The 22,652-nt window shown below is 40.1% G+C and overlaps 1 protein-coding gene across 5 annotated transcripts in view; it reads left to right on the forward strand.

Annotated features, from left to right (window-relative positions):
• The window catches only part of cbarpb (CACN subunit beta associated regulatory protein b), a 184,766-nt gene that overhangs the window by 128,893 nt on the left and 33,221 nt on the right, over nucleotides 1–22,652 (forward strand). For 4 of the 5 annotated variants that reach the window (XM_048559997.2, XM_048559998.2, XM_048559996.2 and 1 more), the window contains 3 exons: nucleotides 9,912–10,092; nucleotides 14,928–15,080; nucleotides 17,791–17,992. In XM_048559997.2, coding sequence (XP_048415954.2) covers nucleotides 9,912–10,092; nucleotides 14,928–15,080; nucleotides 17,791–17,992 — 536 coding nt within the window. The remainder of the gene's footprint in view (nucleotides 1–9,911; nucleotides 10,093–14,927; nucleotides 15,081–17,790; nucleotides 17,993–22,652) is intronic. The other variant, XM_048559999.2, reaches the window with a different exon arrangement.

A 22,652-nucleotide genomic window follows, 5' to 3' on the forward strand; every position in this document is an offset into this window, starting at 1 on the left:
AAAACAAATTCCAATCCATGTACCCAGTTTCCTAAACACATTTACTTCAAAGACTGCCGACAAAGTCTGTAGTTGGCTTATTTAGAAATAAGACGGAATGAAAGGATAACTAAAGTAAAAAATAAATTGAGCTGAAAATAAAGGCAAATGGGTAAATTTTAAAAAGGGGAAGAGTTGCATTTGTATAGTATTCTATCATGTTGCTCAGAAGCAATTTGAAATATCTTAACATGACTATATAGGCAAACATGGCAGCTCTGAAATACACAGTAAAATCCCACCATCAGATTGACAGTGCTTAATGTTGATTTAAAATTTAAAAATTGATTGGTTTTTGGTGTGTTTGCTGTGGAAGGACTGTTGTTGGCGATCCTTCTGTTCTCTGTAGATTATATGGAGATCTCACCATCTACTTAAACAGAAAAATGAGACTGCGTTCAACATTCAACCTGAAGAGCAACATCTCCAGAATTTTAGTTTGTGATAATAAATAACACTTCCATTTCATAGTGCTTTTAACATAACAGAATGTTCCAAGACACTCCACTGGAGTATGATCAAATGTAATTTATCATCATGCCTCATAAAGAGATATTAAGGCATTCCGCTAAAGGCTAAGTCCCCAGATATAGGTTTTGAGGAGAGGAGCAGAGAGATGCAGAGAGCATTAAGGAGGAATTCTCGAAGGTGGGGACTAGATAGTTGACTGTACAGCCGGCACTTGTGGGATAGAAGTCAAAGTTAAGCAGGAGGCCAGAATTGGAAGAGCACAGATCTCAGAGGGTGTACGACTGGAGGAAGTTACAGAGACAGGACATGCAAAGGCCGTGGAGGATTTGAACAAAAAAGATGAGAATTTTAAATTTGAGACATTGCTGGACAAAAAGCCAACATTGGTCTTGACACAGGAATGATGCAAGAGCAATATTGGATGAACATTAGAATACCAACAGCAGAGTTTGTGAAGGACTGAGGCTTATGGAGTGTAAAAAGTAGGACACCAGCAAAGAGAGTGTCAGAATAGTTCAAATAATTATTTTAAAATACCTGATCCAGCTATTTTCTGCCCCAGAGGCAAAAATGCCGGTAGCTGAACCATGCTCCACAAGGGAGCATCAATTTAAAAAAAGATAACAACAGTACATAATCAATTTATTCAAATATCTCATCTGGCAAGGGAAAAAACAGAGCCACAAATCAGTCAATCCAACATTGTCAGCAATGGTGGCTTTACATCAGTACTAGGAATATAAAGGATAAAAAAAAGTTCTTTTGAGTTCAGGTTGATCATTAATAAATAAATGTCATTTAGAAAAAGAAACGTAGAATTGGCAATTATGAAGTAAAATTTCCTTTTAAATTTGAGAATTAATTTGATTCTTTTACAACGTTAAATAATATATTTGAAAGGAATTACAGGTCAGAAATGACAACCTTTTCCTCACAATAGTAGTGATTCACCAGTTCTCCTATGGGGGACAAGATTGATCAAAAGGGAAGAGCTTGCTCTGTGTGCTACTTATATCAAGGCTGTTAAACCTGCGGCAAGAATTTGGTCCTGGAAGCAGGCAGGCAAAGCATTTCCTGAAGTTGGTTGATGTGTCAGCTCTTTGGCAGTGTCTGACTCCTGAAGATTTCCTGGGTGCAGGTTCAAGCAGGGAACAGATCACAAGCAGTGGCTAGCTTGCTAACGCAATCAAGATGCTGAATAAAACCACTGATCCACAACCAACCAGATTGTTCCAGTATCACTCCCCACGACATCAAAAAAAAATTTGGCAGGTTGGGAGGCACCCTCCTGACATATTGGAGATGAAGAGAGGAGGTGCTGGGGAAACCTGGCAGGTAATCATGATAGAATCCCTATAGTGTGGAAACAGGGGCCCAACAAGTCCACACCAACCCTTAGAGCATCCCACCCAGACTCCATCCCCCTATAACCCACCTAATCCACACATCTCAGAACACCACAACATCTGTCTAGTGGCACCTGTGGAGAGAGAAACAGACTTAGAATTTCAATGCCAATATAGTACCCAGGGGTGTTTAGGTTTGGTGGGTTAGACATGGGAAATGCAGGGATTAGGGGAATGAGTCTGGGCGAGATGCTCTTCGGAGGGACGGTGTGGACATGTTGGGCTGAATGACCTGTTTCCAAATTGTAGGGATTCTATGATTCTATGACTCTACTTCAGAACTGATCTACACCCTTTGCTCCAGTACAACTATGAGACCCCAATTTAGCTACACATTTGTGACCAACTGGGCCACAGAGTCAGCGTTTATAGGTACTCCCTTTCACAATAGCGGCCTGGCAACCACGGCCATTTCTTTTCTTCAGTTTTTCTAAACATGCCTCAATACAGAGGTGTCCTCTTTCTCTCTTACCTGAAACAGGGCGCTGAAGCACCATCTGTGCTGGAATAAATACATAAACAGCTTTGAAAGCTGAACAGATCAGGTTCCTTTTGTGAGAGAAAGTGTTAACTTTTCATGTTGATTCCCTTTTATCAGGACTGGACTGTACAGCATTCTTTGCTGGAATGCTTCCTATTGGCCCTTCAACTTCAAGACCCCACTGGCTCTCCTTAATTGGAGATTGAGCACCCATTCTGATCAATAATTGTCCAATCCTGCAAAAATCCCCATCGGCCAACTATTCCAAACACAGTGCAGAGGTCAACATTCTGCATTTGATCCTGACACTGAAATCCTGATCCCAAAAGGAGCAGCGTGTCTCTAGTGTCAGTTGGAGATTGGAGTCACTCACTTGCAACTAGAGTCAGAAATTGACCTGTTCAAGTCAGCAGTGTCCTCTTTGTGCTGAGCTATTTAACTGAGGCTCCTGTGTAGCAAATGTAAAAGATTCCACAGCACTAATTGAAGAAGACCAGGAAAGCTCTCGCTGATGTTGTGTCAACATTTGTGCCTCAACCAGCAATGACAGTAGATTTTCTTGACGTTATCACATTGCTGTTTGTGGGACCTTACTGTCTACGAATTGGCTGCTGTGCTTCCTACACTACAATGGAGACTGCTCTTCAAAAGTATTTCACTGGCTGTGAACTGCCAATCTGAGGCTTATCAACACAAGTCTTTCTTTACTTGGGTATCTTAAGCAGGCTGATAATTCTGTTAAATAAGGGACAGAGGACTTTTACCCAAATTCTTTAATCAAATTGCTGAAAATACCCTCATCCCACATACCACCCCACCCCCAGGTACTGGATGGAATTTAATGATGACCAGACTCTCGCATATCCGCTGGAGAACTAGTGGGAGTCCTGCATCGTCTCCGTTAGGGAAGACCCACCAGAATTACTCACCCACTGGGACATCATAAGGTGGAAGTGGGAAGGCAGTAGGATCTCCAGGCCTTACTCTCCAACCTGATTAAGTACATGTCCAGATATGTCGCTATGGAGAAGGGAACAGTAAATTCCACCCACTTGAACAAAACAGTGGGTGAAAGACACTATTAATGTATAAACCTTTTTTATGGAAAACAGGAACATGGTATTTATATCATAGAACGGCATTTGCGCTTGGGATAAAAGCGCTGTTAGAGTACTTCAGTAAGTGAAAGTTGTTTGTTATTAAATAGCTTTGCCTTGCAGGCTACAAATTCCTATTTGCTGAGCACAGAGTCTGCTGCTGAATCAAAATTAGCTATTCAGGTTATATCCTGATGTAGTTTCTCTACCTATGCTTCTGTATTATTTCAAACCTGCATGATTGAACAAATGTTTTATTCAATGATCATTTTGAAACAATCCAAATGTAATAGTGGGCAAAAAATAATTTCTCATATCTAGTATGAGTTAATTTTGTGTAGCCATCATAGATTGCAAGTTCAAGATTTTAAGAAAATTGTCAGAAACATTGCCTCTGTGAAATAGTAAAGCACCTTGAAAAAAACATTGACATAATTTATGTGAAAGGATGAGGAGAATCAACAACTATTATTGGTTTCAAAAGAGATTGATGAATGTTGGATGAAATTGGTTGCATTTCTACTCATAGCAGTCAAAATAGCCCAAATCCAATGACAGAAGAAATATAGTTATAATTGATACAGGTAGACAACTATAGGGTTAAAGTAACTGGCTTACAAGGAGCCATTCAGAATCACAACTGGCAGATGTTTTTTCCAACTATATTGACGTCTGTTTAGTCATTTGGAGCAGAACACATGCACCAGCCGTCTCTAATTCACAATCTACAATTTCCAACATATACAACACCAGTAGGAACACTTAATGTAACTTTTATTATAAATCTAAAAGGACATTTCTTTTGGGCAAAGCAAACTTTTTATCAGATTGGAAAGATATGCTGAGGAAGGTCCAGGGATAGATTACATTAAATTACCACAAACATAAATGTCTGAAATTAGGAACTGAGGGAACAATAACAAAATTGCTGATGAAACCAAATTGAGTGACGCGGTAAAATATGACAAGGAATATGTAAGAAACTGAATTTGGACATAAACCAGGAAGGTAGGCAGGAAGATAGCAGATGTTGTTCCAATGTAGGAAAGATAAGAATCATCCGAGATGCCATGCGCATCATAGATAAGAGTTTTAATGATCTGGTCATCACACCTAATGTGCAGGCAGAAAGTAGCTGGGTGACCACCAGGAAAGGCAAAGGGAGTAGGCAGAGAATGCAGGAATCCCCCGTGGCCATTCCCCTCGAAAACAAGTATACCATTTTGGATACTGTTGGGGGAGATGACTGATCGGGGCAAGCTTCAGCAGCGAGGTCAGTGGCGCTACGACTGTTTCTGGGACACAACAGGCAAACAGAAAGGTAAATAGGACTTTAGTGATAGGAGACTCGATAGGGGAACAGACATGAGATTCTGTGGCGGTAAATGTGAACCCAAGATGATTGGTATGTTGCTTTCCAGACGCCAGGGTCCAGGATGCCTTGGTGCAACTGCAGACTGTTGGTAAGGGGGAGGGTGAGCATCCAAAAGTCACCGTGCACATTGGTACAAATGACATAGATAGAATTAGGAATGAGGTGCTGTGGAGTAATTATAGAAAGCTAGGAAAAAAGTTAAAAACCAGGACCCCGACAGTAGTAATCTCCGGATTACTTCCGGTGTCATGTGCTAGTGAGGGTAACAACAGAAGGATATGGCAGATGAATACTTGACTCGAGAATTGGTGGAGGGGGCAGGGTTTCAGATTCCTGGATTATTGGGATCTTTTCTGTGCAGAGGTGACCAGGTCAAGAAGGACAGGTTGCACCTGAACTGGAGGCAGACCAATTTCCTGGCAAGCACATTTGCTCGTGCTACAAGCGAGGGTTTAAACTAGATTGGCAGAGGGGTGGGTCCTCCACAGCAGGGAGGCAAGTGCAAAACTGGAAGGAGATACAGAAATCAGAAATAGCAAGGTGAAGAGACAGGTCAGGATGGTACACGAAAGGGAGCGAGGAATGCCTGTTGGATTAAATTGCATCTATTTCAATGTAAGAGGGCTGACCGGTAAGGCTGATGAACGCAGGGCATGGATAGCTATGTGGGAGTAGGATATTGTAGCCATTACAGAAACATGACTAAGGGAGGGACAGGACTGGCAGCTTGATGTGCCACAGTATAGGTGCTTTAGGCAGGACAGATCTGGACCAAGGAGGGTGCATTTTTGATTAAGAGGAGTATCAAACTTGAAAGCAAAATGCAGGGTTAACAAAGATTCTTGGCAGTGTGGAGGAGCAGAAGGATCTTGGGGTTCATGTCCACAGTTCCCTGAAAGCTGCCACACAGGTGGATAGAGTTGTTAAGAAGGCATGTGGTATATAGCTTTCATTGATATAGGGATTGAGTTCAAGAGCTGGGAAGTTGTGCTCCAGCTATACAAAGGCCTGGTTCGGCCACATCTGGAGTATTGTGTCCAGTTCTGGATTACAGGAAGGATGTGGAAGCATTGGAAAAGGTACAGAGGAGATTTAGGAGGACGTTGTCTGGAATGGAGGGCAGGTCTTACGAGGAAAGGTTGAGAGAACTAGGGCTTTTCTCTTTAGAACGATGAAGGATGACAGGCGACTTGATAGAGGTGTAAAAAATGATCAGAGATATAGATAGAGTGGCCAGCCAGAGACTTTTTCCTAGGGTGAAGGTAGCTATTACAAGGGCCCATCGTTTTAAAGTGAGTGGAGGTAGATATAGGGAGACGTCAGAGGTAGATTCTTTACTCAGAGAGTGGTGGGGGCGTGGAATGTATTGCCAGAGAGGATAGAGGAGTTGGCTTATTAGGGGCATTGAAGCGGCTATCAGATAGGCATATGGATGATAGTATCAGGTAGCGGTGGAGGTTAGATAGACCTTAGGTTTAGGGTAAAATTTCAGCACAACGTCGTGGGCCAAAGGGCCAGTACTATGCTGTACTGTTCTATGTTCTATCACAGCAGTAGTCAGGGATGAAATAACTGAGGGGGATCATCCAGTGAGGCTTTGTAGTTGGAGCTAAGAAATAGGAAGGGGATGGCGACATTATTGGAATTGTACCATGGACCCCCAAATAGTCAATGAGAATTAGCGGAATAAATATACAGGGATATTGGGGAGACTTGCAGGAGCAATAGAGTTGTCTTAGTGGGGAGTTTTAATTTTCCTAACATTGACAGGGGCTGCCATAGTGTTAAGGACTTAGATGGGATGTTTCTGTGAGGGTGAAGGGCAAGGCTGGCAGGAGTAGGGAACCCCAGGTAACAAGATTTATTGAACTTTGACCAGGAAAAATAAGGAGGCTCAGGTACAGGCAATTGGGATCAAGGGAATTCATGGAAGTATACAGGGGATACAGGAGTTTACTGAAGGAGGAGGAAATGAGGAGGGCAAAAAGGGAGCATGAGATAGCTTTTGCTGAGGAGATTATGGTGAATCCAAAAAAATTCTTTAAGTATATTGAAAGAAAAAGAATAATTACAGAGAGAATAGAACCCTCGAGGATCAAAGTGGACATGTATATGTGTGGAACTGCAGGAGATGGGAAAGGTCCTCAATGAATATTTCTTCTGTGTTGACCGTGGAGAAAACATGAAGATTTGGGAACTTGCAGAAGTTAGTGATGATATCTTGGGGATAGTCCATATCACAGTAGAGGAGGTGTTGAAAGTTTCAGAACATATGATGAGGGATAAGTCTCCTGGTCCCAATCAGATACATCCAAGAACCTTGCATGATGCTGGAGAAGAAATTGCAGGGGCCTTGGCTGACATATTTGCATCTTCATTGGCCACTGGCGAGGTTCCAAAAGACTGCAGGGTAGCAAACGTCGTGCCCTTGTTCAAAAAGGGCTGCAAAAAGAAACCTGGAACTTGTTGATCAGTAAGCCTAGCATTTGTGGCAGGTAAGTTATTTGAGAAGACTCTGAGGGATAAGATATACATGCATTTGGAAAGACAGAATTTGATCAGGAGTAGTCAGCATGTCTTCTTGTTTGGGAGATCATGCTTCATAAATTTGTTAGCGTTCTTTGATGAAATGACCAGGATGGTTGTTGAGGCAAGGGCAGAAGACATATTCTATATGGATTTTAGTAAGGCCTTTACATGGTAGGCTGTTCTGGAAGGTTAGATTGCATGGAATCCAGGGAGATCTGGCAGATTAGATACAAATTAGCTTGACGGTAGGCAGCAGAAAGTAATAGTGGAAGGATGCTTGTTGGACTGGAGGCCTGTGACTAGTGGTGTGCCTCAGAAATCAGTGCTGGGCCCTTTTATTGTTTGTTATCTATATCAACGATTTGGATGAGAATGTACAAGGCATGATTAGTAAGTTTGCGGATGACACTACAATAGGTGGTATCTTGGAAAGTGAGGAAGGTTATTAGAAATTGCAGCAGGATCTTAATCAGCTGGGGAAGTGGGCCGAGAAATGGCAAATGGAGTTTAATATAGATAAGTATGAGGTATTGCATTTTGGAAAGTCAAATCGAGGGAGGAGTTTTATGGTGAAGATAGGGCCTTAAGGAGTGCAGTGGAACAGAGGGACCTTGGAGTTCAGGTGCACAGTTCTCTGAAAGTGAAATCACAGGTAGACAGGGCAGTGAAGAGGCTTTTGCCGCACTGGCCTTCATCAGTCAGGGCATTAAGTGCAGAAGTTGGGAAGTTACGTTGCAGTTCTACAGGATGTTGGTGAGGTTGCAGTTGGAGTATTGTATTCAGTTTTGGTCACCTTGCTATAGAAAGGACAGTATTAAACTGGAAAGGGTGCAGAGGAGATTTACTAGGATGTTGCCGGGACTCAAAGGGACTGAGTTATAGGGAGAGGTTAAACAAACGAGGACTTTTTCTTCCGAGCAAAAGAGACTGAGGGGGTATTTTGGAGAAGTTTATAAGACCGTGAGAGGCACGGGTAGGGTGAATGCACTCAGTCATTTTCCAAGTGTTGGGCAATCAAGGAGTAGAGGGCATCAGTTTATGGTAAGAGGCGAAAGAATACATGGGAACCTGAGGGGCAACTTTTTTGCACAGAGACTGGTACGCATATGGAATGAGCTGTCAGCAGAACTAGTTGAGGCAGGTACATTAACAAATCTAAAAGGCATTTGAATGAAGATGTGGATAGGAAAGCTTTAGAAGGATGTGGCCCAACTGCAGGGAAATGGGTTTAGCATGGATGGACATTTTGGTCGGCATGGACCAATTTTGGCCGAAGAGCCTGACTTTGGGCTCTAGGACTCTATGACTCTATAAGAAGACAGACTTAATCCTTGGGATTATATCTGGAGGAATGGAATCTAAAAGCAAGGGCGTTGAAGCCAACCTTAAATGGGTAGCATTTGGAACATTTTGTCATTTCAAGCACTCCAACATAGGAAAGTTATAAGAAAAATATATAAGGTGTCATCTAAAATTATTAGGATTTACTGGAGGTGAGCAGGCTATGGTTATGAAGAGAGACTTACAAAGATTGGAACATCTTATTAAAACTAGGAAAGTGATGCTGACTCAATAGAGGAATTCAAGGTCACAAAAAGCAAAACTGTCGAGGACGCAGTTCAAAGTAGAGAAATTTGAGGTAGTTCACTTTGGAGTCAAGAAAGAGAAAATGGATTATGTTCTAATTGGCAAAAAGCTAGAAACTGTAGACCATGAAATAGATCATAGTGTCACTAAAACTATGCCACATACAAAAGTAACCAAAAATATTATGAGATTCACAGTCCCATGATAAACAATTATTTGCATGCTGCTTTCTGTCCATGCTGAGACCAGGATACTGCTGCTGAAGAATGTCAAATTCAGACAATTTGGTGTTCCAAAATCATAGCCACTGCAACAGCATCATTTCACCTTTGATCATTAATGCCAGAAGAAATATGACTTGCACATTCACTTCAACTCTGAATCAGTTTTGGATCCAGAGCTTCAGGAATAACAGCATAAAACTGATTGTTTCCGATTTCAACAGATGGACAGTAGATACTTCCATGTGATATTTCCTATGTTTGTCAATTTAACAAAGCAGTAACTCATTTGAAGTAAATGGATTAACACCACCACTAAAATAGCAACAGTGAAATGCCAAACATTAAGTGTTTGTCTAGTATTATCACCAACAGTTATTTCTGGGTGCATTTCACAGGACATTCTCAGGAATAAGGTGCTGTGCTATTTTTAATTCAGGTAAAGCATACAATCCCACACTGACAGCAAAAAATGCCTCACTTGACTTGGGTTAAGGATAGGACTGCAGCATTGTAGCTCAAACTTGCCATGAGTGCAGCTTTCCTGGAGGAGAACAGAAGGGCAAATTTACTCAATTGCTCATCAAGCTTAAAGCAGTGTGATAACCAGGCTGGTCTAAAGAAAAATCACACGAGCTATATTTCCAGCATGATCTGGCTCAAAGCAGAATGAAAACCTTTTCTTTTATTCTGTTCTTCATTTAGGTACACTCTGACGGAAGGGGATTTTCACCATTTAAAGAATGCTCGATTAACTACTTTGCACATCTCACCTCCTTCACTGAAAATAGTAACAATTCACGAGTGTGAATCAAGTGAGAACAATAGCTTGGCAATGACTACCCAAGCTCCATCGTCCTCCAAAACCAACCTTTCCATTTTCCAGGCAAGTACCAGCTCATTGTCACATTTGATCATATATTGCTAAGAAAAATTGCTGTGAAAGGAAAATGCCTTTAAAGTTAACAAAGTGTGAAGCTGGATGAACACAGCAGGACAAGCAGCATCCTAGGAGCACAAAAGCTGACCTTTCGGGCCTAGACCCTTCGTCAGAAAAGATGCCTTTAAAGTTGATTTCCAATGTTGCAGCTAATATCTTTAAAAATATTGCATTGATTGAATTCTTTTATGTATTAAGTAAATACTCTTTTGCTGACAGTCCTCTAATAAGTTGGTGTGTGCAGCAGCCTAGTTGCTGACATATTGGATGTTGTACTACTCATCATGATCCTTGCACATTTGAATTGTAACCTTAGATGCCATTTGGGTTTCCCTGTAATCAGCAATGAGTAGAGAACCAGCAGTAAATTCCTCCAAGCAGAATTGTATTTGTGCAAGTATTGTACAAGGTGATAGATTATTGCTGAGGGAGGGGGGCAAGCAGCATTGATGACAGTAGTGAGAATCTTTATGAAGCGTTGCCAGTTGCATACAGCCTGAAGCAGCAAGAACGCCTTAAATAGATTGAAATTTTAACAATACTGTTGATGTTATGCATATCATTTCATGTGCAGATTGACAGGTATGAGGTAATATTACCAGCCAGAGGAGATTTTCATTTACAAACTGGCCCGATGGATTTGGCTTTCTTTTTATTTGAGCCACAGAAGAAAATAGCAAGGCAATGTAACGGGCCTGAATTGGTTTGGTAACACAATAACCAATTGTGTGCATGGATATATTCCACGTTTGGCATATCTTATATCATGGAACATCTGTTTCAGTATTTAGAAATCTCAAATAGAAGTATGTGAGGATAATCAATAAAGAATTTTTACAATTATAACAGTCAGAAAGGAAGGCTAATTATCTTATTTTAAAATTATTTGTCTATTACCTTTCCCTTTATAATATTTATTTGAAAATTTGGTGGCTAAAATTTAGTTATGAAGTAAACAGTGTAGCAGGCTCAGGGGCTGAATTGCCTGTTCAGAGTTCTTCTATTCTCAAAAAGAATTAAGCAAAGTACTTTCAAGGAAATGGCTATAGAGATAGTGGAGGCATTGACTGAATTATTCCAGAACTCATTGGATTCTGGAAGGATTCCAGTGGTTTGGATTACTTTTGATGTGATGTCATTGTTCAAAAAGGCAAGGAGACAGAAAGCAAAAGTCTATTGACAAGCTAACCTAACATCTGTCTTAAAGAAAAGGCTGGAGTTCATTATTAAGGAAGAAATAGTGTAGCATTTAGAAAAGTTTAACTCAATTGAATGGTTTTTGTGAAAAGGAAATTTGTTTAACAAATTTGCGAGAGTTCTTTGATGATATAACAATCATAGTTGATAAAGGGGAGCTGGTAGATGTATTGTATTTTGGATTTTCAGTTAAAACATTTAAAAGACATGTAGACAGGTACATGAATGGGAAAAGTTTAGTCGGTTATGAGCTAAAGACAGGCAAATGGAAGAAATTTGGATGGGAAATTTGGTCGGCATAGACAAGTTGGACCAAAGGATCTGTTTCCATGCTGTAAGACTATGACTCTATGATGTGCCACATAAAAGGTTATTTTTCACAGTAGTGGAGGTAATGTAGCAGCATGGATTGAGGATTGTTTGACACACAGAAGACAGAGATTTAAGATTAATAGGTCTTTTTTGGGTTGGACTTTAGTAACTAACGGAGTGCCATAAAGAATAGTCCTAGGATCTCAATTATTTACTATCTATATTAATGACTTGGAGGACAGTGCAGAGTGTAATGTATCCATATTTTCTCATGATATGAAAAGAGGTCAGAGGGCATGTTGTGATGAGGACATACAGTCTAGAAGGGAATATAGATAGACTGAGTGAGTGGGCAAACTGACTTGAGGGAAAGAGTTTGGAAGCCTATGGTAAAAATGGATTTTGAGGAGGAAGTCAAAGGAAGACAGAGAAACAGAGGCAAATGCTTGGTGAATGACACACGATGATGGCAAGTCATTCAATCCATCACATTTGTGGCGGCTGTTTGGCAAAATTGCTAAACTCTTTCCTCCCTGGCCACAAAGGATTTCAAATAAATTGAGCAAGGCTGCTAAGGACTGTGCAGCCAACAGTGGAGCAAAATGATTGTTTCCAGCACTGATGATCAAATCATTAGCATATTTGCATGAATTCTTCCGTCCCCTGCAAAGGCGTTACACTCGATGGACAGAAGTAGGCTAATGTCTGATTAAAGTAACATGAGAGAACTGTCACACTGTTTTAAAATTATTCAGCTGCTAATGTCACATGATATTTTCTAGGCTGTATGTTATTCCAGGTTCTTGGGACTTTCAGATACAGATTTATTTTAGGAACTGCTTAATTTACATTTCAAACAGGTACAAAATGTTTCAAACTTAAATAATCACTGAAATTAATCTATGTGTGAAATACAATCTAAATAAACACAAGAGAGTTCCAAACAATTCATGTGTGCATGTGATGGATTCAGGCCCAAGAAGATCACATTTAGTGTGAATTGTAGGTAATGCATTAAAGCAATAATTAAAGCAGAGGCTCCAACTAAACAAATTGAATATACTAATTTAGTGGAAGTATGCCAACTTGACTATGTTTTGTGTGAGGATGATTATGATAAGGTGCTAGCAGGTTTGAATTGATGCTATAAAATGAGATTGCTGTAAGGCATGATTAAGTAGGAAGTCAAGGTAATTGAAATAATTAGCTCTTCATGTATGTTTGCCGATGATTGTAAGTGTTGATATTGCAACTCTCTTGAAGAAGGATGATCTGAATTATGTGATCATGGGCAGGTAATCTTCTGTTTCCAGCAAGTGCATGGTCTTGGGAGAATCTGAATAATTTTGGATACCTTCTTCATTTGCCTAATTTCAATCAAATGTCTTGTTTGCACCATCCCTGATAGTCAGAAAGGTTAGTTTTATTTGAGGGGAAATGAATTTCTTATCAAGTGAGGTGTGACTTTAAATTATTCGCTTCTCCATGAAATACCAGTGTCCTGATGCAGGATGTTGTTAGAAATAAATGGAAGCTGGCTGATAAATATTCATTTGATGGTATAGTTACACAAGTGAAACCAGGTTCTGAAAGTCATGATGCATCATCAGTTCACTTAATGAATTGGTGAAGAATTAAATTCAACCTACTGTCTTTGAGAGAGTATTCCCATCTGATTCCTTTGGCTATCTGTCAAATCGCATTGATTTTATTATGACTGATGAGCAAAACGTACTAGATATAGTTAAGGAAGGGAGAGAAACTTGTTTGCATTAACAGTGCTACACAGCTTCAAGATAACAAGGTGTAGAGCTGGATGAACACAGCAGGCCAAGCAGCATCGGAGGAACAGGAAGGCTGATGTTTCGGGCCTAGACCCTTTTCTGAAGAAGGGTCTAGGCCCGAAACGTCAGCTTTCCTGCTCCTCTGATGCTGCTTGGCCTGCTGTGTTTATCCAGCTCTACACTTTGTTATCTCAGATTCCCCAGCATCTGCAGTTCCTACTATCTCTACACAGCTTTGTATTGATTTCCCAGGGGCAGTTCGCACCGTGGATGACTACCTATACAACCCATGCAGCGTTCTTCATTCATATCAATGAAAAACAATGCTTGGGAAATACAGGTAGCAGCCTACAAAGCTGTTTGCCCCAATGGAAGCATAACAGGTGTGACATGAACAAGTTGGTCCCTCAAAAAAATGCTAAATATTTTGCTAGAGAATATATATGTGAACTAAAGTACACTGTAATAATTAATCATAATCATAATCTAGCAGCATTTTGTTAAAACTTTAACTTACTGATATCATGCTTCTGTCATTAAGAGATGTGGTCAAATATTTCTCAAGTTTATTATTGCATTGATAATTTTAATTATATATTATTTTAACACAGATATCTTACACATTTAACATAAACTGGAATGCTTAAGTTAGAATAGCACAGTCCACATAAATTTAAACCTCTTTTTGTCTAGGAACCCTCAAGCTTGCATCCCATTATTACAACTTTATTGGTGAAATGTGTTTGTTTTAACATCATCCAAAGAAAAAATATCACCTCTATTGCAACAATAGTAATTCATATAAGATTTGAATTTGGCTGTTATATCTGTAGATCAGCCATTTTTTTCATCTCAAAGAGGTTAACTCTTGACTGGTATAATGAGTAGTGTAAATGTGAGCCCCACTGGTAACTTCAAGCCAAGAGCATTGAATTCCTTTAGGGATTCCTAGTCTTGAAAGCAAAGCACAATCCAGGTTCCTTCAGAGGGTAAGTCTGCCCATTTTACATGGTTCACTTAGAGGGTAGTGGAAAAGATTTACTACATCAATCAAATGAGTTATTTTCAAAGCAGCATCGACAGTGACCACTGGCAAAACTGCCCTGTCCTAACGTATTAGGACAGTTTCCGGGGAGAGGGGAAAAAAGCAAATACCAAACACAAAATACATCTATGACTGTAACCTGCTGAGCAATACAAAATATTCTTTCAGAAACATGCTGACTTGTTGTGTTGATCAGAAATCTGGTTCCCCATAAACTGTGCCCACCACCTTTAAATCCACTGAAAATAACACGCGGAATCATAACAAGTTGTTTTCACAGTGTGTTAGCATCCTGTTTATTTTATTTTTCCAATCCACAAAGACTGCTCAAATCGCTGGAGAAGTAAAGACTGAGACTATTTAGACTCATCCTCTTTAGATCTATTTTTGTGAGCTGATTGTTTTTTATTGTGAATTTAGCTTATTTCTAATTTTGTTTGCAGTCCATCATAAATCCACTGCCACAAACAGCTCTGACAAGCCACTCAGTTAACCCCAGCTCAGCCTTGCCTGGGGATACATTCAATTCATCAGTTAATACTACCTTTGTTGACGCAAATGTTCCTACACCTGCTGATTCTGGAGAAAGTAGTGTGGTAAGTAAAATTACGTAGCATTAAATAGAATCTACAGCACAGAAGTAGGTAATTTAGCCCAACTGGTCTATGCCAGTGTTAGTACTCCACACGGGCTGTCTCACACATTAATGACCACTCCCCAACCTGCCCTTGTATCCTTCTATCCCATATTCCCTCATATATGCATCAAGCTTCTCCTTAAATCCATCAATGCTACCTGCTTCAGCCACTCCATGTTGCAAGGAGCTCCACATTCTCACCATTCCTAATTTCTTTGATCTCCTTGTGGTTATTGTCATGTTTCTACTCCATTGTTTGGATTTGCCCACAAGTAGAAATAGTTTTCTTTCCACATCCTTCGCATCAAACTCTTCTTAATGTTAAAGACCTCTTTAAGGCCTCCTCTTTTTTCAGAGAAAAGAACCCAACCTGCTCAATCAATTCTTTTCATTAGCACCCACTCTGTTTTGGAAACAGGTTGACCTGAGCTTTAATAGCCATGTTGTGGTGTCAAGACCAGGAATAACACACAGCACGCTAAAACACTCTCTGCTGCAACTTGCCAAGGCTACTTCAACAGCACTTTCTAAACATCTGACCTCTCCTGCCAAGACATTCAGGGGCAGCAAGAGAATGGGAATACTGCCACCTCCAGGTTCCCCTCCAAGTTGCACACCACCCTGACTTTGGAAATATATTGTTGTTGCTTCAATCATGTAATCAGAATCCTGGAGCACTCTATCTAACAACACTGTGGGAACACTTTCAGCACACAGTTCATTAAGATGGTTTACCACTACTTAATCAAAGGCAATTGGGCATTTGTCAATAAATGATGCCCCACAACCTGTAAATAAGAATTGTGTGGCCTTACCAAGGTTCGACATAAATTTAAGGTTTGCTATTAAATTGTCTTCCAACTTGGCTTGTATTTTAGTGTCTAGAAAAATTGAGGGGGAGATCCGTTTAACATAGTGAAACTAATCAAAAGATTCAATGGAGTACCTATTATCTCCTCCAATTGCGGATTTCTGGAATAAGAGAACACAAACATCAAATTTGAGCTAGGTGTTTCAGGTCTGAAATCAGGAAATGTCAGTGGAAATGTGTAATTAGATCCCTCTAAATGCCTACAGATGCAGGATTTTCAGGACCAAGGTTGACAAATTTTAATTTGTGCGACTATGATGGATACAGATCAGGGCAGGTGAGCAAAGTTGAGGTACAGATCAGCCATTTTCTTATTCAATGATATCACAGTCTCGAGGGGCTGAGTGGTCTATACCTGTTCCTGTGCTCCTAGAAACGAATTCAGACGTTTCATCAGGACTGTTCACGGCCTCCTCAACTTATGTTGTTATCTTTGTGATTTTTGTACATGTACTTCCAGATCTCTCTGCTCGTCTGTCCAGTTTACTTTCTTTCCTGCCAAGGAATTATTCCTCCTTACTCTGCCTATTGAAGGACCTCATACTTCTCTCTATTGGATTCAATAGCCATTTATCTGCTGACTCCGCAAGTCTGTTTATGTCTTCCTTTATTTTGGTGCTGTCTTCTATATTATTGCCCATTCTCCAAATCTGGTGTAATCTGCAAATTTAAACACAATAACTTCATAGCTAAATTCAGAGTTGAAATTGTTTATGTGTAGAATAAATAACAGTGGTCCTAGTATACATAACTATGAAAAAACACTTCCCATCTGCTACCATAAATGAATAATTTTCCTTAACTCAACAACTTTGTTATTTGGCCATTGCTTAACCCCTTCTGCTGTCTGACCCCTGACCATTGCACCAAGTCTCAAATGTGAACTTGTCAAAAACCTACTAAAAGCACAGGTATATAGCATTCATACCATCGTTGCCTTCTTGTTGTTTTATATCCAAAGAATTGCGTTTCATTATACATGACCCTACCTTCTATTTACAGTCTATCATTTATTACATTTTTCATCTCTATAGACATTTCATTATTTTGTCTTTTAACATACATTCTTGAATCTTTCTGATTTCTGACATTAAGCTAAATGGTCTGCACTTCCCTGGGCTCACCCCCGTCTGTCTCATTGGAATTGAGGATTATATTTCCTTTCTGCCAGTCCTCTGGCCTAATTCTTTTCACTGTTGTTTTTACTTGCTAGTACCTCTGTTCTTTGTGAACCTATAGATACACAATGCCTGTATCTTCTTCCTATCTTTACTGTCGGAATATTGCCCTTGACCTCTTCTACTGTTATTAATTCCTCTTTGGTAATCCTTTCACTGAAAAGTGAGATGAAATTTCTATTCCGTATTCTTGCCATTTCAGCATCATCTCATGCGGTGATATCTTGCTCCTTTCATAGTGCCTACTCTGTGTTACTTATGTGCCTAAAGAGTACTTTACAATTTCATTTTTTTTAATACTTTTTGTTGTGTGATAAGCAAGAAAATATTTCTTTTGCTTGCGAGTCTTTGAAAAGTTTACTCTATAGGCAAAAGACCGGCAGTGTAAAATCAACTCGTTCCATGAGAACCAGTCATTCCCTTTAAACAGACTTGCCTGAAACGAAGGGAGGTATAAATAGGTTGAAGAGTCACCAGCTTTGATTCCAAACTTAGACTTGCTTTGTGCTCATTTGTTCTGTGCTTCAGCGTCTCTCTTTTTGCCTGAAGCCACCACAGGACAAACTGTCAGAGTGAATTTGCAAATATCGTCATTGGTGTTTGCATGTTTTTTTCACCAGATTGAAGGTCTGGCTGGGAATACCAAAGGTGGCGGCAACAGCAATGCCGTCGAAGCTGTGACAGCTCCCAGCCAAGGCACCGTTCTCCAGTTCTTCACAAAGCTGCGGAGAAATACTAGCTTAGAATCAGCAAGCCCCTACTTCAAGATCAAGAAGTGGAAATTTGAAACCAGCCAGCGAGCACTGAGCCTTGACACGAGAGGTAAGAACATTGCAAAACCTGCACTTAACTTAAACTATTTTCCTTTCATATTTGCAGGTCCAGTAGTTCTATTAACAAAAAGACATCGGTATTGGTATTCTAGTTATCGTCAAAAATGTTGCAGAAACTGCCGAAATCAGTACCATAGCAGTCACTCTGCAAATATTGTATAATTTTATAGTGTCTTGCAAATTTGCTTTTATGTAAATAATTTTTTTTAAGTTCCACAGGTATTTTGAGCTTTTTATGGCATAGTTCTTCTTTGCTGACAGTTTCATTTATTATTTTAAATAAAACTGGCCTCACCAGCACATGTTCAAGAGCAGTTAGAGATGGGCAATAACTGCTGACCTAGCCCACAGTACCACACCATCAAAGAATTAGAAAGGAGTAGAGGTTTGATATAAGTTACATGCTTAGCAACCTCCTGCCATAGCTTGAAACAAGAACAGAAATTGCTGGGGAGAATCAAGTCCAGCAGCAACTGTGCAGAGAAAGCAGAGTCAACATTTCACACCTAAATTTCTCCAACAATTTCTGTTCCTGTTTCACATTTCCAGTATCCACAGTTCTTTGCTTTTCATTTACTGCAATATTTTTTACGGCTGGGTTATTTCTCTGACAAGTTAACTGCTGGCCTGGTCCACTGTTATTGCTGTCTTAGGTAGGAAGTGGCTTTAATGAAGTGTCTCGCCCCCTGTAGGATCAAGATGCTGAAATGTCCCTTCCAGTCAAAGCCATCCACCCAGTTGTGCAGTCCAATATCATAAAGTGGTGTAAATTCCCAATATTCCTTCTCATTTATATTTTTTTCAAGTAAAAACTGACTGACAACCTTTTAGGGGATAAATCTTTGTGATGTTCTGCAGTGGCTGTTGCCTGAATAAACCTGCAGAGATAAATAATCAAAGCAGTCAAATGATACTTGTGCAAACCTAAAGGGTTACTGTTGAAACAAAGTTGTTTAGTCACCTTGTGAAAGAGATGTTCAGTGATCACTGGGTAATGTCTATTAAGTGTTTGTTTGTGTGTTGCTGATAGCTGGAGTTATTTATGCATTTACCCAGCCATTGGAATTTTCATGAATTGATGTGAATTATATTTGATAAACTCATTATGCAAGAGGGTCGTTTAAGAGAACTTTGGAAAGAAACTATGCTTTGTATTCACTGATGAAAACTGGAAATAATGATATGAATAGATCGAGGAAATCCGGAGATGATGAGTTCAATGTGGTCGCAGTTGTTAGATTGTATTTCCTGCTTTATAAAGCTGGAAATACTCATTTCGAAACCACTGGCGGCAGCTTTAAAGAATTAAGAGGACAGCTTTGTTAGTAGATGTTAAAGGTGTAGATTTTGGAAGACGGTGTTTTTGTCTGTGTTAGAGAGAGGAGAAGGAAGGAGAGGATATTGTCCATAATCTCAAAACAGCTTCAGGTAAGCCCTCATTCAAAAAGTAACTTTATTTTCATTCTTTAATGATTTCAGTTGTATGCCATACATTAGCTATACCAACTTTCCGCAAGAAATTATGATTTTAATGGGGGTAATGTACTCATTTTAGGATTAATGTACTGACATAAAATCAGAAAGGCACATTTTTCAAGTTGGTGTTTACAAGCCATTTAGTACAACCACTCTGTGCTGCTTTGCAGGAGACTTTTCCCATTTTTCTCTTCTGAACTTACCACTGGATCCATCTATCAGAGTTAATAGAAACTGCAGGTGCTGGAGAATCCGAGATAACAAGGTCTGGAGCTGGATGAACACAGCAGGCCAAGCAGCATCTTAGGAGCAGGAAGGCTGATGTTTCAGGCCCAGATCCTTCATCAGAAATGGGGGAGGGGAAGGGGGTTCTGAAATAAGTACGGAGAGATTGGGAGGCGGACTGAAGATGAGCAGAGTGGTGATAGGTGGAGAGGAGACAGACAAGTTAAAGAGGTGGGGATGGAGCCAGCAAAAGGTGAGTGTAGGTTGGGAGGTAGGGAATAGATAGGTCAGTCCAGGAAGGGCGGACAGGTCAAGATGGCATGATGAGGTTAGTAGGTAGGAAATGGGGGTGCATCTTAAGGTGGGAGGAGGGGATAGGTGAGAGGAAGGTCAGGTTAGGGAGGCGGGGACGAGTTTGGCTGGTTTTGGGATGCAGTGGAGGGAGGGGAGATTTTGAAGCTTGTGAAATCCACATTGATACCATTGGGCTGCAGGGTTCGCAAGCGGAATATGAGTTGCTGTTCCTGCAACCTTCAGGTGACATCGTTGTGGCACTGCAGGAGGCTCAGGATAGACATGTCATCTGAGGAATGGGAGGGTGAGTTGAAATGGTTTGCGACCGAGAGGTGCAGCTGTTTATTGTGAACCGAGCGTAGGTGTTCTGCAGAGTGGTCCCCAAGCCTCCGCTTGGTTTCCCCAATGTAGAGGAGGCCACAACGGGTACAGCGGATGCAGTATACCGCATTAGTAGATGTGCCTGTCCATTCTTCCTGGACTGACCAATCCCCTCCCTACCTCCCCACCTACACTCACCTTTACTGGCTCCATCCCTGCCTCTTTAACTTGTCTGTCTCCTCTCCACCTATCTTCTCCTGTATTCATCTTCAATCCGCCTCCCCCTCTCTTCCTATTTATTTCCGAACCCCCTTCCCCTCCCCCATTTCTGATGGAGGGTCTTGGCCCGAAATGTCAGCTTTCCTGCTCCTAAGATGCTGCTTGGCCTGCTGTGTTCATCCAGCTCCACAAGGGAACCACCTATATTGCCTTTACCTCCAAACGCTTGTATGACTTCTCCTTATCCAAATAAGGATTGATTTATTTACTCTTGCTCTCACATTTTTCTCAGTTTCTTCCCCTTCTGGATTTCTTGACTATATTGCTCTCCTCCATTTCCTCTGCTCCTCAGTAAAAGTTCCAATGTATTCAGATCTTTCAAGTTCACTGAATGGTGAGCAACCATTTTCCACTGACCACTAAATCTCAATCATTTACAGTAAAATTCTAGTGAATCTTCACTGGAGCATACCCTTCCTATAATGTGATGTAACTGCATGCCTTGCTGCACCTTTGGAAATCAGTCAGATGTGGAATTAAATTCATCCTACTGATCCATGACAAAGACGCTTAACCCTCCAATATTCCGCATCATTGCTCAGTCATATTTACTTACCTACCTGTCATTGTTACTCATTGCACTAAGCTCAAATAACCAGAAACTAAAGAAATCATCTTCAAAAAAAATAAAATGCAGTGCTTCAGGAAACCATTCGTACTTGTTCAGTCAATTGTTCAAATATTAATATTGATCTCTATGTACATATTGCAATGTGTTGTGAATCACAAAAGCAGGGAACTAAGTCTGGCTTAACATCAAGCTCTGATATCCTGTGGATGAGGTATTTCAGGTATGATCCAATTTTCCACTGACAAAATTACTGCTAATTTATGGTAACCTTCAATTTCTCATCAGGAAATACTTTGTGATTGATCTGGGTACATTGGTGAACCTGTTGGTGAATATTTAGACTTCTGCAGATTCATAGATTGAAAACTAATGGCTTGACCAAATCTTGAAGTTTAGAAGAATCAGTGTACTTCTCGCTTTTTATTTTCCCAATAGGATTTGTGAAGGCCAAGAAACAATGATAAGTGAAAGTAGTTTTTAATGCCCACAATGCTTCAGAGATTAAATGAAATAAAAGATCACTTCAAATGATAGAAACAAAAAAAAGGATAAAGTCTAGGTAAATAACATATTACAATTGTTATCTAAAGCCTAAATTTCCAAAAGACAGAGATAATCTCCTATTTAACCAAAATAGTGCTGGAGCCTTGATTCTGAAAGTCTTGTCTCTGAAGCCAGCAACCACTACTTTCACTGGGGTAGGAAGGAACAAGGGCAGTTTATATTTTGCATACTCTCTGTCTTCTGTATGTTAACTAACCCTCAATCTTTGCTGATACATTACATCTAATACCGTGGGTTCCAATTTTATGCAATCTCTTATATGGTACCTTATCAAATGTGTTCTGGAAATCCAAACACACTAATCTACTCATTCCCCTTTATGAACTCTGCTTGTTATATTCTTAAAGAACTCTAGCAAATTTTCAAACAGGATTTCCCTTCACAAAAATATATTGACTCTGTTCTATAGTGTTAAGCTTTACTAAATGTTCAGCTATTCCTTCATTAATAATAGACTGCAACATTTTTACCAACAATCAATTAGTCTAACTGGGCTATAGTTTCCTGCTTTCTGCCTCCCTCCTCTAACAGGAGCATCGTATAAGCAGTTTTCCAATCTGGTGGAACCCTCACAGAATAAGTCAGATCTGTAATGTTTCAACCAGTGCCTCTACTATCTCTGCAGCCTCTTTTGGATTCCTTGAACACAGGTCATCTGGTCCTGGCAACCTCTCTGCCTTTAGTTCCATTTTCTCAAATACTTTACCCCTCACGATAGAAACTTTATAAGACAGTTTCTCCTCTAGCATTGAAGATCAATAAAAAATATTGGTCTAAATTATCTGCCATTTCCCTATTATCAATTCCCCAGTCATGTTCTCCAAGGTCCCACACCCACACTTTAGGTGCTCTCTTTTTACATACAGACAGGAGCTCTTGCTGTTTATTTTTACATTTATTTCCAGTTTACTTTCATAAT

The sequence above is a fragment of the Stegostoma tigrinum genome, chromosome 30, assembly GCF_030684315.1.
Source record: "Stegostoma tigrinum isolate sSteTig4 chromosome 30, sSteTig4.hap1, whole genome shotgun sequence".
Taxonomy (NCBI): Eukaryota; Metazoa; Chordata; class Chondrichthyes; order Orectolobiformes; family Stegostomatidae; genus Stegostoma; species Stegostoma tigrinum.